This window comes from Gossypium arboreum, chromosome 11 (genome assembly GCF_025698485.1).
Source record: "Gossypium arboreum isolate Shixiya-1 chromosome 11, ASM2569848v2, whole genome shotgun sequence".
Classification (NCBI taxonomy): domain Eukaryota; kingdom Viridiplantae; phylum Streptophyta; class Magnoliopsida; order Malvales; family Malvaceae; genus Gossypium; species Gossypium arboreum.
The window spans coordinates 7,174,132-7,192,365 of NC_069080.1; the positions used below are offsets into that span (position 1 = coordinate 7,174,132).

The 18,234-nt window shown below is 32.5% G+C and overlaps 4 protein-coding genes across 8 annotated transcripts; 2 read left to right on the plus strand and 2 right to left on the minus strand.

Annotated features, from left to right (window-relative positions):
- The first annotated feature begins 2,116 nt into the window (after window positions 1–2,116).
- LOC108458001 (COP9 signalosome complex subunit 7-like) lies at window positions 2,117–7,199 on the plus strand. Of its 5 annotated transcripts, none has more exons than XM_053022370.1 (9): window positions 2,117–3,258; window positions 3,918–3,993; window positions 4,328–4,416; window positions 4,731–4,820; window positions 5,461–5,505; window positions 5,578–5,663; window positions 5,873–6,011; window positions 6,479–6,584; window positions 6,809–7,199. In XM_053022370.1, the coding sequence occupies exons 1-8, from the start codon at window positions 3,100–3,102 to the stop codon at window positions 6,548–6,550; spliced, it is 756 nt and encodes a 251-aa protein (XP_052878330.1). In that variant the 5' UTR covers window positions 2,117–3,099; the 3' UTR covers window positions 6,551–6,584; window positions 6,809–7,199. The 5 variants fall into 5 exon arrangements, with proteins under 5 accessions (XP_052878330.1, XP_052878329.1, XP_052878328.1 ...); XM_053022369.1 differs by having other exon boundaries at window positions 2,122–3,258; window positions 6,476–6,584; XM_053022368.1 differs by having other exon boundaries at window positions 2,126–3,258; window positions 6,496–6,584.
- Window positions 6,817–8,014, minus strand: LOC108458003 (ethylene-responsive transcription factor 2-like). Its single transcript, XM_017757227.2, has one exon. It carries the CDS (start codon window positions 7,940–7,942, stop codon window positions 7,265–7,267), a length of 678 nt encoding a protein of 225 aa, XP_017612716.1. The 5' UTR covers window positions 7,943–8,014; the 3' UTR covers window positions 6,817–7,264.
- Window positions 8,015–11,333: 3,319 nt separating this feature from the next.
- LOC108459906 (ethylene-responsive transcription factor 13-like) lies at window positions 11,334–12,286 on the minus strand. The gene has a single exon (XM_017759306.2). The coding sequence runs from the start codon at window positions 12,110–12,112 to the stop codon at window positions 11,390–11,392; it is 723 nt and encodes a 240-aa protein (XP_017614795.1). The 5' UTR covers window positions 12,113–12,286; the 3' UTR covers window positions 11,334–11,389.
- A 3,211-nt stretch (window positions 12,287–15,497) lies between these two features.
- LOC108459746 (non-specific lipid-transfer protein 1-like) lies at window positions 15,498–16,282 on the plus strand. The gene is made up of 2 exons (XM_017759151.2): window positions 15,498–15,940; window positions 16,027–16,282. Exons 1-2 carry the CDS (start codon window positions 15,597–15,599, stop codon window positions 16,034–16,036), a joined length of 354 nt encoding a protein of 117 aa, XP_017614640.1. The 5' UTR covers window positions 15,498–15,596; the 3' UTR covers window positions 16,037–16,282.
- The last annotated feature ends 1,952 nt before the right edge of the window (window positions 16,283–18,234 follow it).

The window sequence follows — 18,234 nt, forward strand, 5'->3', positions numbered from 1 at the left end:
AGTTACACATTATTCATTAGTTAATGCAAATTGATAGTATTCATCAACAATAAAATACTTTAACAATCATAATATTTTCATATCAAAACATTGAACTTTGCCATATGAACTTACCTGGACTAATTTGTAAAAGTCGTAGAAATTCAGGGACTATTCTTGAATTTTCTCCTTTCCACGATTCATTCGTTTTCTTGATATGATGTAAAATATGAAAACCAGCTTTCTCCAGACCTTCTATGGCGTTTTAGCTGAGAAAATATGAAGAAAATGTCTAGATTTTTCAATTACATCATTATTTAACTATTAACTTTTGCTATTTCCAATTTTGCCCTTGTTCACATTGTTTTCTTGCTTATTTCATACCCAAACCGTCCAGCCATTAACCTTTGGGTCTAATTGCTCTTTAAATCCATCTTTTTAAATACTTAAGCTATTTACTCACAATTTAACAAATTTTACGCTATTTTCAATTTAGTCCTTTTTAATTAATTAGCCATCCAAACGTTAAAATTTTCTAACGAAACTTTAATACTAACTCAATGACACTCCATAAATATTTATAAAAATATTTATAGCTTGATTTTCAACTTTGAGGTCTCGATACCTCATTTTTGACCCGTTTGACCTAATAAATTCTTTTAATTCACTAATTTCACCTTTTCACAAATTCTTCTAAATTCTTACTTGACTCATAAATATTAAATTACTATCTTGTTCAATCTTATTTGTCGAATTTAGTGATCTCAAATCACCATTTCCGACACTACTGAAAATTAGGCCGTTACATCTACTTGGTAGGAAGAGGGCGTTGAATTGGAGGTATCTTCTGCATGATGTAGTTGAGTAATCGAATGACAACTAAACACAATGATACATCTTGCGTATAGATGGTGAAGTTCAATGATGCACAAAATAAATTTTCCTTATAGATTTCTTTTAAACCTTTTTGTTCATATTTCCCTATAACCAAACCCCTTCTTTACACGAATCAGAGTAAGTAACATAAAACTTGTTTTTTTGCATTTTTTGTTATCTCATTGATTCAGACAATAATGAGGAAGAAATGTAAAATTTAAGGTTGTTCATATCGCTTGTTGATAAACCTCAATCTATGTAATGTTAAATTTCAATTTTTTTTCCTAATGAAACAACATTTTGTGCCATAAACTTGACCTCATGTTCTAGCAGGCACAGTGCAAGTGGTTGTGATTTGAGGTTTAAAGATCATAACAAATTATGCAAATGCACTTAAAGATCATAACAAACTATGCAAATGCACTATGTATTTGTTGTGTGTCAACTATAATGAAGATAACTTGCAATGGATTCTAATAATAGTGTATTATTTTAAAATGTAGTAAATAAAATATTTTAAATATTTTAATATAAAAATAATTATATTAAAAATTTTATTAAATTATATTTAATAATAATTATATTAAAATATGATTAAACTTTTTATTCTTATGTTTATTAAATTATATTTAATAATAATCTTATTAATATTTAATAACAATAATTATCTACTTAAAAAATTCGCTAAGGGCACACTTGTCATTTTAACTTTTTTCCTTATGCTATTACAAATTTATTTAATTCAAACAAGAACAAAAATACTTTTACAGTTTTATTTCATTCCAGTTAACCAAACATAAAAGTTTGAAGCAACATGAAATAAAAAATTACAAATGTGAGTCTCAAAATGTAATTACAACTATTTAACTATCTAACCAAAGAACTAATTTATTAAAAATTAATTAAAACTTTTAAAAGTTTGAAGCACGCTCTAAAAAGATATTAATTTTTATTTTGTATTTATCAAAATTTCTTATTTATACTAATATAAATTTTTTAACAAAAGTATTAAAAATTTTGGTAGAAGTTAAAAATTCTTATATGCGTTAATATAAAATTTTTATTATTATACAAAATTAAAAATTTTGCTATGCGGGAGTAGAATTTTTGGACCATTGTTGCTCCTTGCGGGCAAGTTCTCTTTTTTTTTTTTTTTTTTGTGTGTGTGTGTGTGTTTGACGCTTATGCTTGTTTTTGCATGATGGCTGTGGTTTCATTTGTTGGTCCTTGTTAGGGAAAGATATTTAACTATTTGTAGTAGTCTGGGAATTATTGCGCCATTTTCTCACGTACGAGTGGCTGACAGCCTAAGATTATGATTTGATTAACCCTTTGCTCGGGCTCAGGCACAATTTTTTTGGATAATTAGTGAAACCAATAAGATGGGATTGATATATCCCATTGATTGAAATAAAATAAAGTATTAAAAAATTATAATAATCGGACACTTTTGCCGATGATAGTATATGCATTTTTTGTGGATGAATTACTCTATTCATCCTGACCAAGACAAATGTTGTTCCTGGTGGACTCTGCTTTTCTATTCTGCTGTTTGGGTTTAGGTCTGTGAGCCTGGGGTGGATTGGGCTGTTGTTTGTCCTTTTATATTTGTAAAAACAATTTAATAAATTCAATGGTTTCATCATCAAAAAGCAAAGCCTGGAGGCGCTAGACACCTGTGAATGTGATGCCATGCCGTGATTTCAAATTTGCCGATCGTGAAAACAATACCTTTTTCCTAAAATTTATCTTTTTACGATAATAAAATAGCTAAAGCGTTCGTATAATATATAATTTTAAAGCTGCAATTTAATGAAAAGAAGGCTATTTACAATTTCTTATAATTTTGCACATCATGCTTAAGGCCCTATATGGAATTTAAAATGTTATAGCAATTTCTCTCATTTTCATTGTCGCAGGAACTATCAAATCGCAAAAATTCCTTTTTAACTTGGACTCTCTGTATTTTTGTCTTGAGGAGGTCCTCATTGAGTTCCATTGTCGTCGCCTAAATTTTCTGTATTTTATTTTAATACCTAAATTTTTCCGTCGTTTAATTCACCGTCTCCACTCTCCAACGCCAAACCCTAGTTTTAATTGACTTATATATATATCTCTGAATGCTTTTCTTTGTCTATCGGTAGTTTTTGTTATCAAAGAATATTTCTTCAATCATTTTGTTTAAATCTTCTCTTTCACTTTTCCCTCCTCCTGGTGTGGTCTCGGAGGGGTCAAGTTTTGAAGATGGATATCGAGCAAAATCAAGCTGAGTTAATTGATAACTTCGTAAAGCAAGCGTCGGCTCAGAAGGGAACCGCCCTTGGTTCTGTAATCCTCGAAGCGACGTCACATCCTTCCCTCTTTGCCTTCTCCGAGATTCTTGCCGTGCCCACCGTCGCTGAGGTCAGATCCTATTCCATTCTCATTTTCGTTTATTTCCCTTCTTTCTTCAATCTGAGAAATCAAAGCCGTCAAGAATTATTTTCTTGCTGCACATAGCTTATTAACTGTTCGATAAATACTGGCCATGTCATCGCCCTGTTTGGTAAATGAGAAAATTTAGTGAAAAGTAAAGAAAATAAAATTTGATTATTTTACTTCTCTCTTTGGATAATACAAAAACCATTTATCCAAATATTTTGATTATTGTGTTTGGGGTTAGAAGTTGGATATATTTGTACACTATTCTCTTCACTACTTGCTTATCTTCATTGGTTAATGTTTTTTATACATTGTGTAGGAATACCATGGATGGAATTAGGTTTCACTCTTCTGAGATATATATGCTTTTTAAAGTTCAATTTAGAAGTTATGCCGGCAATTATTTCACTGTTTTCCTGTGCTTTTCAGTATTGACCAGTAGATTGATCACTAGTCAAAGAAGTTAAATGTTGTGTTTATACAAATGTGAATTATGCTTTCCTAGCAATTATATCGGTGTTGAACGTGCTATTAAATTGTTGTTGTTGTCAATAATATGGTGTTTTAGTTTTCTTCATAGCTTCATTTTTGGTTTGATGGTTTAGTTTATATGTAATTTTACGAAATCAATACCTTTGCAGCTTGAAGGAACTGAAAACTCGGTGTACCTCAAGGTGCTTCAGTTGTTTGCCCATGGCACATGGAGTGATTACAGGAGTAAGCTAGAAACCTGTGCTTTATTATTTGTGACAAGTTTGTAATGCCTTCAATGAACTTGTTCCTTTCTGCACCATATGTTTTCTATTCAAGAAAATTTGAAGATTATTTGCATTAAATACGTATCACTACCATGTAAGTTAAGATCGTTATTGAATAACAAACATCTTAAATGTGTCATTTTCATTGTTTGAATTTAAACCTGAAAGTTTGTCTTCAAAACTTGTCCTTTACTTGATTAAACTACTTGATATATTTCTGTCTAGATTGCTCTTATAATTCTTCTTCACGTCAAAATGTGATCACCTTTGTCCATTTAAAACTATTTAATTAGGCAACTGTTCCAGTCTTCCTCAATTGGTCCCTGATCAAGTTCTCAAGCTAAAGCAACTCACTGTCCTTACACTAGCTGAGACAAACAAGGTATGTAGTTGAGTTATGAGTTGTTTACTCATCTAAATATGCTAATTGCCAGTCTGTTACATTGTTGTGGTTACAGTCATTTTGATATTCATCAAATATGCCACTTTGACGTAACTGACTTCGTAACATGATGGAACACATTCTTTAGAATCTCTTGAAAAAAATTTAACCCTTTTCTGAATTGTTGTTTTTCCTCTTTCTAACTAAAATGGGTATATCTATAATTTGTGGGGAACCTTTGTATGACAATTACTCTATAGGTTTTTCATATTGGTTTCATCCAGTTCATTTAGCTTTTTTAATATCTTCCTCAGGTACTACCATATGATGAACTAATGATGGAGTTAGATGTCATGAATGTCCGTGAACTGGAAGATTTTCTTATCAATGAGTGCATGTATGCGGTGGGTAGTCTCCCAGCGTAATTTTCTATTCCTATTCCTTTTTCATCCAAGGATTTACTCCATTGTGACCTGCTTTAGCTACTGGAACAGCCTTGAAAAGCCCTGGGGTGTGATCTTTTGATTGTTAATGGATGATTTTCATTCAATAAATGGCATATGAAAGAATCATACAGTTGCGAATTCATGCTTGATTTTAGGGAGGGTTAACATTGAGTGTGGATCTGAACCTTCGAGGGTGGATCCGCATTGTACACATGGCATGCCAAAGAAGCATCTTGATATTTTATCACCTTCATAAGTTTTGCTTTACAAACATGTACCTACAGCTATCTGAACTTCCCTTTGGCGGTTGTGCCCAATACCTTAGATCAAACTCCACTTTCACGTGGGTCTGGGAAAGAAGGGGAAAAAGGGGAGGGGGCACCATCCTCCCCCTACTGCTATCTGAATTTTCCCTTTGGTTGTTACAGCCATACTCTGCTTTCACAAGGGTTTGGCGAAGTAGGGGAAAGGAAGGGGTGGGGGACACCTGCCTTACCCGTGGGGTGTCTTGAATTTTAAGGGCAGCGAGTTGTACTGGGGATGCAGTTAAACTGAAGCTATGCTGATTTTCATTCCTTTTTTCCTTTCTTTTTGTTAGGGTATAGTAAGAGGAAAGCTGGATCAGCTGCGAAGATGTTTTGAGGTGAGTTCATTGTTCTTACCTCCAAAAGTTTTTTCTTTTGATTTATTATTCTTTACTTATTGAATTTTCTAGTTTTTGTTATGGAAGATCCAATTTGCTGCTGGGAGGGATTTGAGGCCAGGACAACTTGGGAGTATGATACAAACACTATCAAACTGGTAATTTCTCTGATTCTAATAGAGCTTGTCATTAAGTGCTGTGTCCGTGCTGCAGTTATAGTTGCTACCATGTGGTTTTGTATTGCCTTTTGCCTTTGTTCATTAGAGCTAGGTAGTCCAAGTAGGCCTGATAGAAATACTGTATATGTATAATCTTTAATCAGATATTATGTATAACATCTGTCTATGGATTTGAATTTTGAACCTAGGTTGGGCACATCAGACAATTTACTGGTCTCAATTCAAGAGAAGATAAAATGGGCTGATACTATGAGTGAGTTGGACAAAAAACATCGAAAGGAGGTTGAAGATAGGGTAGAAGAAGTAAAAAAGTCCGTATCCGTCAAGGTCAGTTGAATCCAGTTTTCCTTTTTTATATCGATTGCTCATTTGCAGTAATTCGGTATTGGACTAAAAAGTATGATAAGCTAAATGCTGGTGAGAGTATTTTCGTTAGTTTCTTTGTTGTGTTTTTTAGGTTTAAAGAGAGCTAAACTTATTAGATTTTCAATATTCATGGTAGTTGTGGATCTAAATGCACTCAATTGATATCAAACTTTTTTTTTCTATTGGGGGTTGGGTGCAAAAATGCATATACTAAAAAGATTAGAGCTTTTGCGCCCCCCCCCCCCCACCAAAAAAAAAACCACAACACACCAAAAAAAAAAGAAAAAAAAAGATTAAAGCTTAAAGCTGTGCCTTCCTAGTTAAGAGGCAAAGGAGAGAGTTTAAGAGGACCCAGAATTAGCTTGCCATGACTGCACTCTTTCAATATCGAGATATGTTGGTCGATGTGGCTTACTTTGTGGCAGAAGTTACAAACTGTAAGCAGGCCGAAGTTGAGTTCCGAGGGCTCGAGGATATCTACTCTGAACCTGGTGGAGTGATGGACTATGAAGAGGACCGAAGCCGACCAAAGAGGTAATTTCTTTTTCTACATTTTGAACTTTAACCATATATCCGGCGTCCAATAGTTTTCTGTTTTTAAAGCCATCTGTGGCCTGATTTTGATTGATACCTTTTATTATACTATCTTGATTTCACTATGGTTATTGTGACTTCTAAAAGTTATTAAACGGATGGAGAAAATGAAAGATCAGATTGTATCCTCTGTACTGACTGTTTTTTACTGATGGATAATCCAGGAGGCGGCATCCAAGATCATGAAGATAGAGAATGCAACCGATGGACCCGATGTTTAGTTGAGCAGCCAGATTTTGTTGACAACCTTTCAGCAACAGATGATTCTGGTTTTGAGACAGTGATAATGCTGCCTGCTTTTGTGATTGTTGCTTTAAAATTTGAGAAATACGAACTTGTGTTGAAACCTTTGTTTATTCCTTTTTGAGTTGGGAAGGAAGGACTTGAACTGGTGGTGCGGCTAAAGAATTACACAAGATTTAAAATTCAAGTTATTGTACCTTTTGATTCTGACCTTCATACATACTGCACCATGAAGAATCCTTATGTACAGATTTATGTTTCTTTTCGTAAATCTAATATTTAGTTCATATAGCTTTTTGAATTACTCAAAAATGGGAATGAATTAGCATTCAAATGTAAATGATTATATACATTTTTCGTAAACGGCTAACGGTTCGTCAAAATTCAGTTGACATCAATTGATATAAGTCTAGTTTAAAATCACTTCCTAACTCGCTTATCCTCCGTTTTGACTTGGGAGTTCCGTCATCTGACATGGAAGACGAAGAGGAAGGCGAACAGGGCTCTGGAGATCGGCGCTTGTTATTGCTCAATCTCACCGGCTGCACCTGATCGGAACCAATAAGGTGAGGAAAATTCAGCTTGGCTTTTGAGCCACGCATTTTAAAAGCCGCTCTATCGTAAGCCAGTGCAGCATCTTCGAGCGTCTCATAAGTACCAAGCCATATTCTGGCACCGTTCTTCTTGGGATCCCTTATCTCCGCTGCGTACGTCCCCCATGGCCTTCTCCGTACTCCCTTATAATGCACCTTCTTCGGTGGCGTTTGAGGAGTGTCCGCCTTAGAAGACATTTCGCAGCTGGGAAATGAGACCTCAGCGGCAGCCTCCGCTGCATCAAATAACTGATCAAAGGTGATCCATTGATCAACATTAATTGCAACAGCATCAGTTTTGGAACAACCCATCTGAGCCGAAGTAATCGGAAGTTGAACATTCGCTAAATTTTCGGAGAATGTAGCTGGATACTGGGTTTCAAAATCATCATCTTCCAAAAGATGCCGACGAATAGAGTCCAAGAGGCGGAGGTCAAGATCTGAAGTAGCTTCACAGTACATGTTTTTGTTTGTTGGTTGGAGGATCTGTAATTGAGATAGGGAGATGTGGAATTTAATTGGAAATCCAAGGATGGGTTTCTTAGATTATATATACTCTCGGACATGGTATTAAATTATTAATATTAATCCTGGTTTTCTTTATAGGAAGTTTCTCAGTGCTGAGATTTGCATCACGTTTTTCAAGTGCTTTCTTCAGTGTTGTTTTATTTATTTTGGTTATGAAATGGATACACAACTTATATTTTAATCATCATCGAAGTTGGGAAAATATAGAATACTTGGACTTGCTAAAGTATTCTTAGATTAAATAATTTGATTCATTCCCACTGCTTTCTCCATTTGGATTAATAATCAAGGAACGTGGCTGCCATGTTACTTCCTCTTCACTTTATTACACCATAAATGACAAAAAAAATAAGTTGTCTAAATATTAATTTTAATTTTTCTGATTTCTAGATTCTAAAATTGTAAAATAATAACAAAACTATAATGCTCCATAACATTAATATGCATCTAAATAATTATTTAACCTTTAATTCATAATTAACTATCTTTTAAGTATAAATCAAAAGTTAAACGTTTATTCAGGTAGACTTTTAACCAGACAAAAATAAAATGGTAATGCAAAAATATTTATGACGTGTTTCATAAATCATTGATAACTTAATGTTTAATTTTTTTAACATTAATTTTATTATTTGTTCTTATCCTCTCCTAAACCTTAAATAGGAGAACAATGCGCTTTAACATACTCGAATCATGTCTTCTGCGCTAGAAACAATGCCAATACCAATCAAACTAAGATTCAATTGACCAATTTTAAATTTTTAATTTGTTTGATAAAGATATTAAATTTTAATTATTACAAAATGAAAATGATAATAAATAGATAATTAATCATCACCTAATGTTGAAATTGTTAATTTGATTTTTTTAAAAAAACATATTTGAAATAAGTAATCCCATTTTTGTTAAAAGAATAAAATATTTAAATTATTATAATTAACATTTACCCAAAACTATCTAAATAATATAAACTATTAAAATTAGAAAAGTAATAATTTTCAAAATCAAGATATACTTTCATCATCCAATGTATTTTTATTTAGTATTTAATTTTTATTAATATACCAAACAATTTTAGAATATTTATTTAATATTTAGTATTAAAAATTCAATAATAATTGTTTGATAAACTATTGAAATTAAAATTTAAAAAGTAATGGTATTTTACTAAATCTTAAGTGTTTAATGTAAATATATTGTTTGATATATTAAATGATGAATATTTTTACCTTTATTTTCGTATAAAATTATATATTTGACCCCATCATCTTCTACATTGACCCTAAAACCTAAGCTGAATTTATACTTTTCAATTTTGTTGAAAACAAATCAAATAAATCAACTTTAAAATCTATTATCAAATGCATTGAAAATAAATTAATGTTGAAAATAAAGCCTTCATTCATATCACCAATAAAATCAGCAGTCTTTAGGTAAAAAAAACCATTTTTGTTGTTGTAATAACAATAATACCAATTAAGATAAAATTCAATCGACAATTTATTAGTTTCTTAATTATTACTTACTATTATGATTTTCTTAATGTTCTTCTATTTGGGTCCAATCTATGAGCTGTATATAAAAAGAAGGTCTAAGTATCATGGGGTTAGACCTTTCGTCTTGTAAATTGCACGGCCTTAGATGATTTCTTTGTTCCAAATTTGTCTTAGTCAACCTAACTCTCGCAAAAGTGAGAATTCTAACAAAAATTCTTTAAGGCATAGAAAATATAACAGAAGCACACCCGAAATGAAATAACAACGAAAAATTAAAAAAGTCAATGGAAAATAGCATGCCAAGTATTTGAATAAATGCTCTCAAATATATTCACATTATGAATGAAATGAATGAAGTGATTACAAATAAAGGGAGACTCCTATATATAGTTGAGCTCCCCCAGAACCAACAGTATAGATTGAGTTACATCGAGGTCAAGATTAGAGTCTATCTACAACTAATAGTTCTAAGGAATTTAAACTATATATAATCTTATCACTTTAGGATTTACACTATTTATCTTGGTAATTCTAGTTTTATTAGGCCACCAATGCTTCAAGTAGATGAGTTTCTTCACGGGTTCTACGAATCGAGCCAGTTCATGTGGATCAAATTAGTCTCATTTAATAAATTGACCTCTATGGAGCATTCTGTACATAATGATTACAGACTTTGATCTATGGCCCGTGACATAAGAGCCTTTTATTCTTGCCACTTGTACATTAATTTCCTTATTGCTTTTTAAGGTAAATGGTCAAATTTTACTTTATTTTTTTGTCCTCTTACTTGTCCATGAACTATATATTTGATATGGTGAGTTGGAATAAATATTTTTAAAAAATCAATGTTATCTATTAAAATCATTAAAGTGCTAATTATTTAGATTAACTAATGACACAATTTTTTTTTCTCTTATTAATGATAAATTGCAGTCACAATCACTATGCTTACATTTGAGGTTTAATTTTTATATTTTTAATCTAACTTAATTTAGTCCTTTACTTTTACAATAATATTAGTTGTCGGTTTTTGTTAGTAAGGGATGTATCATGCAAGACCTTGTGTTTACAACTTAGAAAACATTTTTCATAGGAGCATCAGTTAATAACAAAGACCAGCAATTTAGTAATGGGCTACAGAATCGTTGCAATCTCATCTCGTTTTCCTTGGTACTCTTCGCCATAAAATCAACTACTTCGCGGCGCATATACCAACTTGATCTTCCAATTCCACTGAACTGTAGAATTGAATTATCCTGATTAGGGATCTCAAAGGTTCAGCACCTCATCTGTAATAGATATTTTGCATCGCTCATCATTCATCGACAATCAATTGCAACTTAAGAACCACAAAAATTGGTGCACCCTTTGAGATGCCTTGAGCTTCCGTTTAACTTCCCAATACATCTCCTTTTAATTATTTTGGCTAAAATGGAAGACCAACTTTTTTAAAAATGTTTTTTTAACATAGACACTCATGTAAAATTTATTTTTATATGATAAGTTAGAATGTGTATTTTTAAGAAAAATTTCAATTTTAATATTTTAACTACAAATAAGCGTGTCAACTATTTGAATGATATTATGCAAATAAGTCAAATCATGTCAAATTTAAATATAAATACTAAATTATAAATTTAAACATAGTAGACAAACCATAATCATAATTTGACTTAAAACAGTTTATGGTTAACACAATCATTTGTTGTTTAAATTAATAAAAAATAATATTTATTATATTATTATAAATGACTATGTATGTATAGGAAGCGAAATAGGAGTAGCTTATAATGTTTTAATTTAATTTTAATAATGTATAATTTAAAGAATTTTGTAATAATTTATAAACTTAATATATGAAATCCCAGGGGTACATTAACACTGGTTAAATAAAAGGACTCATTTCAATCATCTCCGCAGCTAAGCTTGCCTCAGCCTCAGCCTCAGCCTCAGCCTCAGCCTGAATGCTAATTTCGCTATTCTTCTTCTTCTTGGGCTTAGCGGGACAATTGGTGGATCCGGATAACGCCGTCCAAGCTGAATGTTCAGGTGAGCGGCGCCTTGACCCTACTCTAATTGGCTCCCAACTACAATCAGTTCCAATCAAGTGAGGAAAATTGAGCTTAGCCTTAGCCCCATGCATTTCGAATGCGGCTTTATCATAAGCCAATGCCGCATCCTCGGGCGTCTCGTAAGTCCCGAGCCAAATCCTCCCACCTTTCCTCTTAGGGTCTCTAATCTCCGCAGCGTACGTCCCCCATGGCCTTCTTCTCACTCCTTTAAAACGCATCTCCTGCTGTGGCACGGCCACCTCCACCTCCGCCTCTGCCACCGTCTTCAAATCAACCTCGCTCGGACCACTCCACCCGGAGTTCGCCGCATCACGCAAGGCACCATAGACCAACATATCCTCGGAATCATCAATCTTTAAGGGCAAATCACCCCGACTTTCGTTCAGAAAAACACTACTAAAGCTTGAACTTCTGTTATAGCAAGGTTCAAGAACGACACCGGTGGAAGCTGTTGTTGCTGGACATTCGTCAAAACCATCGACAAGATACATGTTGAGCTCTGAATCTGAGATATTATTCTCCACATACCTTTTCATTGTTTTTCTTTTGGGTCATCTGTGGGTGATTTTTTCAGTATGGTGAGGAAGATTTGTTGTGGTTTATATATAAGGAGGAAACTAACAATCCGAAGAGAAGTAAAAAAAATCTTGATGTTTTAGTTTTACATAAAAGAAACATCCATGAATGTTCCCCTGACGCCATTGAAGTTGGAGGGTTTTTTTGGTCACATGTTTTAAATATCTTTCCCCTGAACTAAATTATTCATCTGCACGAACCACCACGTTTTTGTTAAAACAAAACGAAGACAAGAAATAAAAGATGGTGATTTGGAATATTATTAAAAAATTTTAATGTTCCATGAATTTGTGAGTCAGATGAGTTAAATTACCTTTCAGTCATGGTGGAAAATGAAAATAAGACAAGATTCTAGTAGTTGATTCTATTTCAATATTCAAAGCAAAGACTTGGAATTTCAGAATTTTATTATAATAACTGATTGCTGTCCTATATAGCATGTGGAAATCATGATTCTTTTTTAGCTCAACATTCTTCGGCACTCTAATAGAAAAAAATTATAGTACCATCATCTACATGTTTGCTTCTCCAATTAACTTTTGGATAATTAATGTCAATTTTCATGTTATTGTTTTGTACTGTAACTCTAACCCACTTACTTTGGGTGGCCATTAACGTTGTCATTACCTATAAGTACAAAAAATATGGACATGGGTTCTTGTGGACTGTGCTTGCCCGTCTCCCATGTCTATATCTGGGCCTCAGCGTTGCAGGCAAACTTCAAACTTAAAATGCCATAAGTGAGAAACTTTTAAACAATATGCCTCATATTTTTCTTAAAATCAACTTCTTTTTTAACTAAATTGTATTTTCAAAATTTATATTCTTGCGATTTATTTTTTAAACCAAATGCAATCTTTTTTAATTTAATAAATTGTTTCTAGAAAATGTATGCAGCACTTTTAAATTTTTATTGGTCACTTGTAAAAATTAAAATGTATTATATCTTAGACTAAAAAGAAAATAAACCCTTAATCATTGAAAATATTTTAACCCATGGTAAATATTTAATGGAATCTTTGGAAATGTATATGTATATACTACAATTATGACGTAGGTGGGTGAAAAATATATTATATTTTATTTTTATTTAAACCTTTTATTAAATTGAGGTAACTAATTAATCGATAATAATCAATTGAAAAAAGAATAATTTACCCTTTCTATTAAATAAAAGAATCAAACGCATGTTTAATAGTTATATAAACAAATTCCTTATCACTACACTAAAATTATTATTAAGCATTTTTTTAAAAAATTTTCTTTCACCCACATCGTATATAGATAAATTTCATTTATGGAGTTAGTGTCACAAGTCCACTCAACATCGAACTAAGATTCATGATAAAACTATGATAAACAATTACAGTGCATTTAATATTCTTAATATGATGTATTTATGTTTTTCAATTTGATTTTACACATAATTTAATTTAATTTTTCATTTTAAAATAGTACATAATGCATGTATTATTATTAATTAGTTTCAGGCCATACATTTCATTGTAGATTATGTGTTATTTTTAAACACGCCCTTATATTTTAAATACGTAGTTTTCACATGTATACACATATGACAGAACTGTAGTATTTTTTTTATGCAAGATAGAATTATAGTATTAGTAATATCATTGATTGAGCTTATGCCACAAATCAACTTAACGTTGAAATTTTTATATTGAATTTTCCTTTCACCTACATAATAATATTTTGACATGTTATATAAGAATGAAAATTCTAATTAAATAATTGGAGTGCATTTAATATTCTCAATATGATGTATTTACGTATTCAAAATTTTTTGCTCAAAATTCAAATTATTTTTTTTTTCATTTTAATTTCATATGTTTTGCATGATATTGATTGAGTTAGTATCACAAGTTAATTCGACATCAACTCAAGATTGATGACAACACAATAATAAACGATTGTGGTGCATTTAATATTCTTAATATTGTATATTTACGTGTTTAAAATTGCTTTATTCACAATGTAATCTAGTTTTTTATTCTAATATTGCACATGTTGTTATTGATTAATTTCAAACTACAATTTTGTTATTTATTGTATGTTATTTTTAAACATATCTGTTTTTCTAAAACATAGTTTCCACATGCATAAAAATTTGATAGAATTTTCAGTATTTATTAAAAGTTTATAATAATCTATATTGTTGAGATACCAAGCAGCTTAAGTTTCGTTTCGATCAGAATTTTGTGTGTTTTAACGTATTTAGACCAACTTAATTTTGTACTGATGTGTACAGGTTAACAACTTTTGGTATAAGATTTCACTGTTTTAAACGAACTTTTAAAATTTGTTTACTTTTAACTATTTTTGTATTTTTAAAAGTTTTGGTAAAAAAAACTACAATAGACCTTATATATATATATATATATATATATATATATATATATATTCACATAAAGAAAGAAATCACCACCCAAATTCACTGATTTTGATAATTACGTACAAAAGAAAAAAGAGTAATAAAATATTTCCAAAGTTATACCTTATTGTGAAGCAAATTCTAAATCCCATGAAACAATTTGTAGCAATTGTCAAATATGTTTTTAATCCAATTAAAAATAATTTATTTATTAGAAATATATGTTAAATTACTAAAATGCAAAAATTAAGAAAAATAAATCCTAAATTTGGAAATATCAATAGTTAGAACTAAGAAATCCCAACAATAAAATGATGTGTGAATAATGGATGGGTTGTTGATTCGAAAATTCAAAATTATAGAAGAAAAAGTGGGAACAAATATTTGACCGAAGTAGGGTGACTTTTGTAAAGAAAATTTGAAGAGTTCTTTTTTACTTTTTCCTTTTTCTTTTTCTTTTTTTAATCATTTTTCAATCACTTAAAAATAATATTAAAATTAAATTAATTAAATAAATGGCCTTAGACCCCAAAACAAGCCTTTGAAATTTAATTGTCTAATGGGTGGACTATGCTCAAGATTGGGCCAATCCATATATAAAATTATAATGGGTGGCCTATGCTCTTCTGGGCGATCCATGTATAAAATTATAAAATGAACCTGGGTTTTTATTTTTTACAGATGATGAATGTTATATTTTTAAAAATTTAAATCTAAATTTTGAAATACCGAGGGTTATAAGGAGAAGGATATGTATGGTGCCTTGGGTGAACAAGAAAAGGAAAAACAGAAGAAGGAAACATGCGATGAGAGCGGCTAAAGAATAACCGAAATAGCAGAGATGATGCAAAAAAGCATATCCTCTTTTACTTTTTTCATTTGAAAGCCGAGGTTCCATAACTGCCATTGTTATGCAATGTCACATGCCCTGTTTCTTATAGTCCCCAGCTTTGCTATATATACGCCATGCACCTGGGCTTTGCTATTCCCCATCATCCCTCCAGGGAGAGATTCAAGCTCGCCTAGACATTTCAACTAGAGAAACCAAAAATAAAATGATGAAGAGGGCTGTTATCTCAGTTTTTGTGATGCTAGCCATGTTTCAATTCGTGGTGAAGCAAGGGCAGGCCGCCGTAACTTGCAAACAAGTTGATGATGCATTGGCAGCCTGCGTTCCTTACCTTACCAACGGCGGGGTTCCTTCGACTCCGTGTTGTAATGGTGTAGGGGAACTCCGGAATAGTGCCGAAACCACGGCAGACAGGCAAGCAGCTTGCAACTGTGTTAAACAAGCCGCCGCTCGTATCCCCACTATCAAAGAAGATGACGCCGCAACTCTCCCTGCAAAGTGCCATGTCCAAGTTGATTTCCCAATCTCCAAGAACACCAACTGCGAGGAGTAAGTTATCAATTATTTTTACCAATCTTAACGTTATATAGTGCTTAATAACTAATGTTTCCTTTTCCTACTTTGTAATTTGTCAGCATTCACTAAGATGGAAGCCATCAAGACGCAAATATAAGGCCAGTAGGCGTTGCCGCCATCTATTCAAGTATTATTAGCCATATGTCGTACTTGTGTCAGAATAGTAATGAAGCACGCAGATGTTGTAAGAGTTTTTACAAGCCTTTGTATTAGTAATAAAAAGGAATTTGATGAAAATTTCCTGCACTTTGTAAGCTCAACCAAGTGTTTGAAACACAAATTGATGTTTTATTGTATTTACAATCAGCTTTGCTATTTGTGACTTATTATTTTCTTAATTACTGCCGCCCTCAATCCCACTACTTTCCTTACTATATTTCTTTCCTTCTATCAAATTATAGTATTTTTTTAAATAATAAAATTATTATAATTACTCAAGACATTAATTAATTCATTCTTTTCAAGGATAGACATATTCGCTATTTTAGTAAAACTAAAATCATTAGAACTATGGACTTTGAGTCAAGCCTATGCAGCATTCTTCTTTCATAATTTCCAACTTTGTCTTTATTTGTGTCATGCAACACAATTATAAATGACCTTTGATACAAGAGAGGGTTTGAAGATTTTTAAGGAGACTCTTGTTGTACAAACAAGTGACAGTCTTATTCAGAGAATTATTGTGTAGTTAATTATTTCAGCATGTTACTTTCAAAAACAAAAAAAAAAAATCATTAAAACTAGAAACTCTCAGTTTCTCAACTTAGCTTCTGATTCTGAGCATAAAAAGTAAAAATAAGAGAGCATTGTAATAACATCTCAGACAGTAGGACGCGAAGGACTTACGTCAGCAGTTTTTTTTTCCTAAATTGTAATGAACAAATATTCACCTCATCAGATGCATCACAGTTACTAACGAACTTAAACATCAAAAACTTGAAAAATTGATTCACTCTTACAACAAACTGAGCGACACTTTTGGGGTCAAATTAAGTAGCAACCAAAAATCTGTTTAGGCAATTCGAGGAATCAAAAATGTGCATGAAATTTACAAGAAATCCTATACAGCTTGAATGCATACGAGAGATCGATTTGCTTTTAAAATATTATCTTCTTTTTTCTCTCTCATTTTGCAATTCCAAGGTAGCTCCCTCTTGACGGCGCTTAGCAACCCTTTCACCAGTCTTTACCTGCTCCTTTGCTTTGCTCTACTCTACTCTTGCTTCCTTGCCTGGTTGTTAAGTCTCTGTCAGCATCGCATCTCATCCCAGATGGCCAATGTGGTGCGATCACCCTCTTCTTGCCTAGCTGTATCGTCGTTTCAATCCCCCACCTGAGTCCGCCGAGCACTATCCCCTTCTCAACTTATGACGGGCGTCCTTGAGTTCAAGCACACAAACGCCGCTCTACTTTGCCGAATTTCCACCTCGGTCTTTGGATCACTTAAATCTTTAGATTAGATATCCTGAGCAACTGTATTTAAGCCTTTAGCTTTAAGGTTTTGGTTTTTGTCATGATGGTTGGCTTTTTTTACTGTTGAACAACTGGCCACTAGCCGGTCATACTGCCCCTGGCTTTGTCTCGATGGTAGAAACCAACCAATTTTTCTGATAGGATGAGCCGATGAGGACAAGCCATCATAATAATAATAATTGTGTGGCACACGGACCGGGTTGTGCTTTGGTGTCATGTGATGTTTTGCCATGACACTCTTAAGTCCCATGGTGACTCAATTTCTCTAATTTCTTAGTGAATTTTGGTTTATCAAGTTTCAGTGGGAGCATGATCTTGGCTAGAATCTTATTGAATTTGTTGTTTCAAAACAAATATGCATCCACTGCCGAAGGCAAGGACCTACTCAGAGACTCACCACATCAAGGTTTATATTCTCAATGGCTGAGTGTGTCATGTTCATGTCGTGAGTGCTGGCGGTCTCTTTTTTGCTTCTTTCTAGGGAGGGAGGCTTGATTCAAGCAACGATAATCTTTTTTCTGCCATAGTGGGGTTACCTTTCGAAGAGGGGCGTAGCCGAAAGAGGCAAACAGGGGTCTTGACATGCTTGGTTGAAGAAGTTTTGTATTTTTCAACCCTTTCAAAAGTTTAAAGATTAAGACATTTTAAGTCAAAGTTTTTTACTTTGGTCTCCAAAATATTTTTAGCTTTATATCTCTTGATCACATAATTACTAACTTTGCCCCTACGGAGCTCGGGCCCTTGATGCCTTAATTGCTTCCTTCACTTTGTTTCATTTGTTTGGTGGCCTTGAT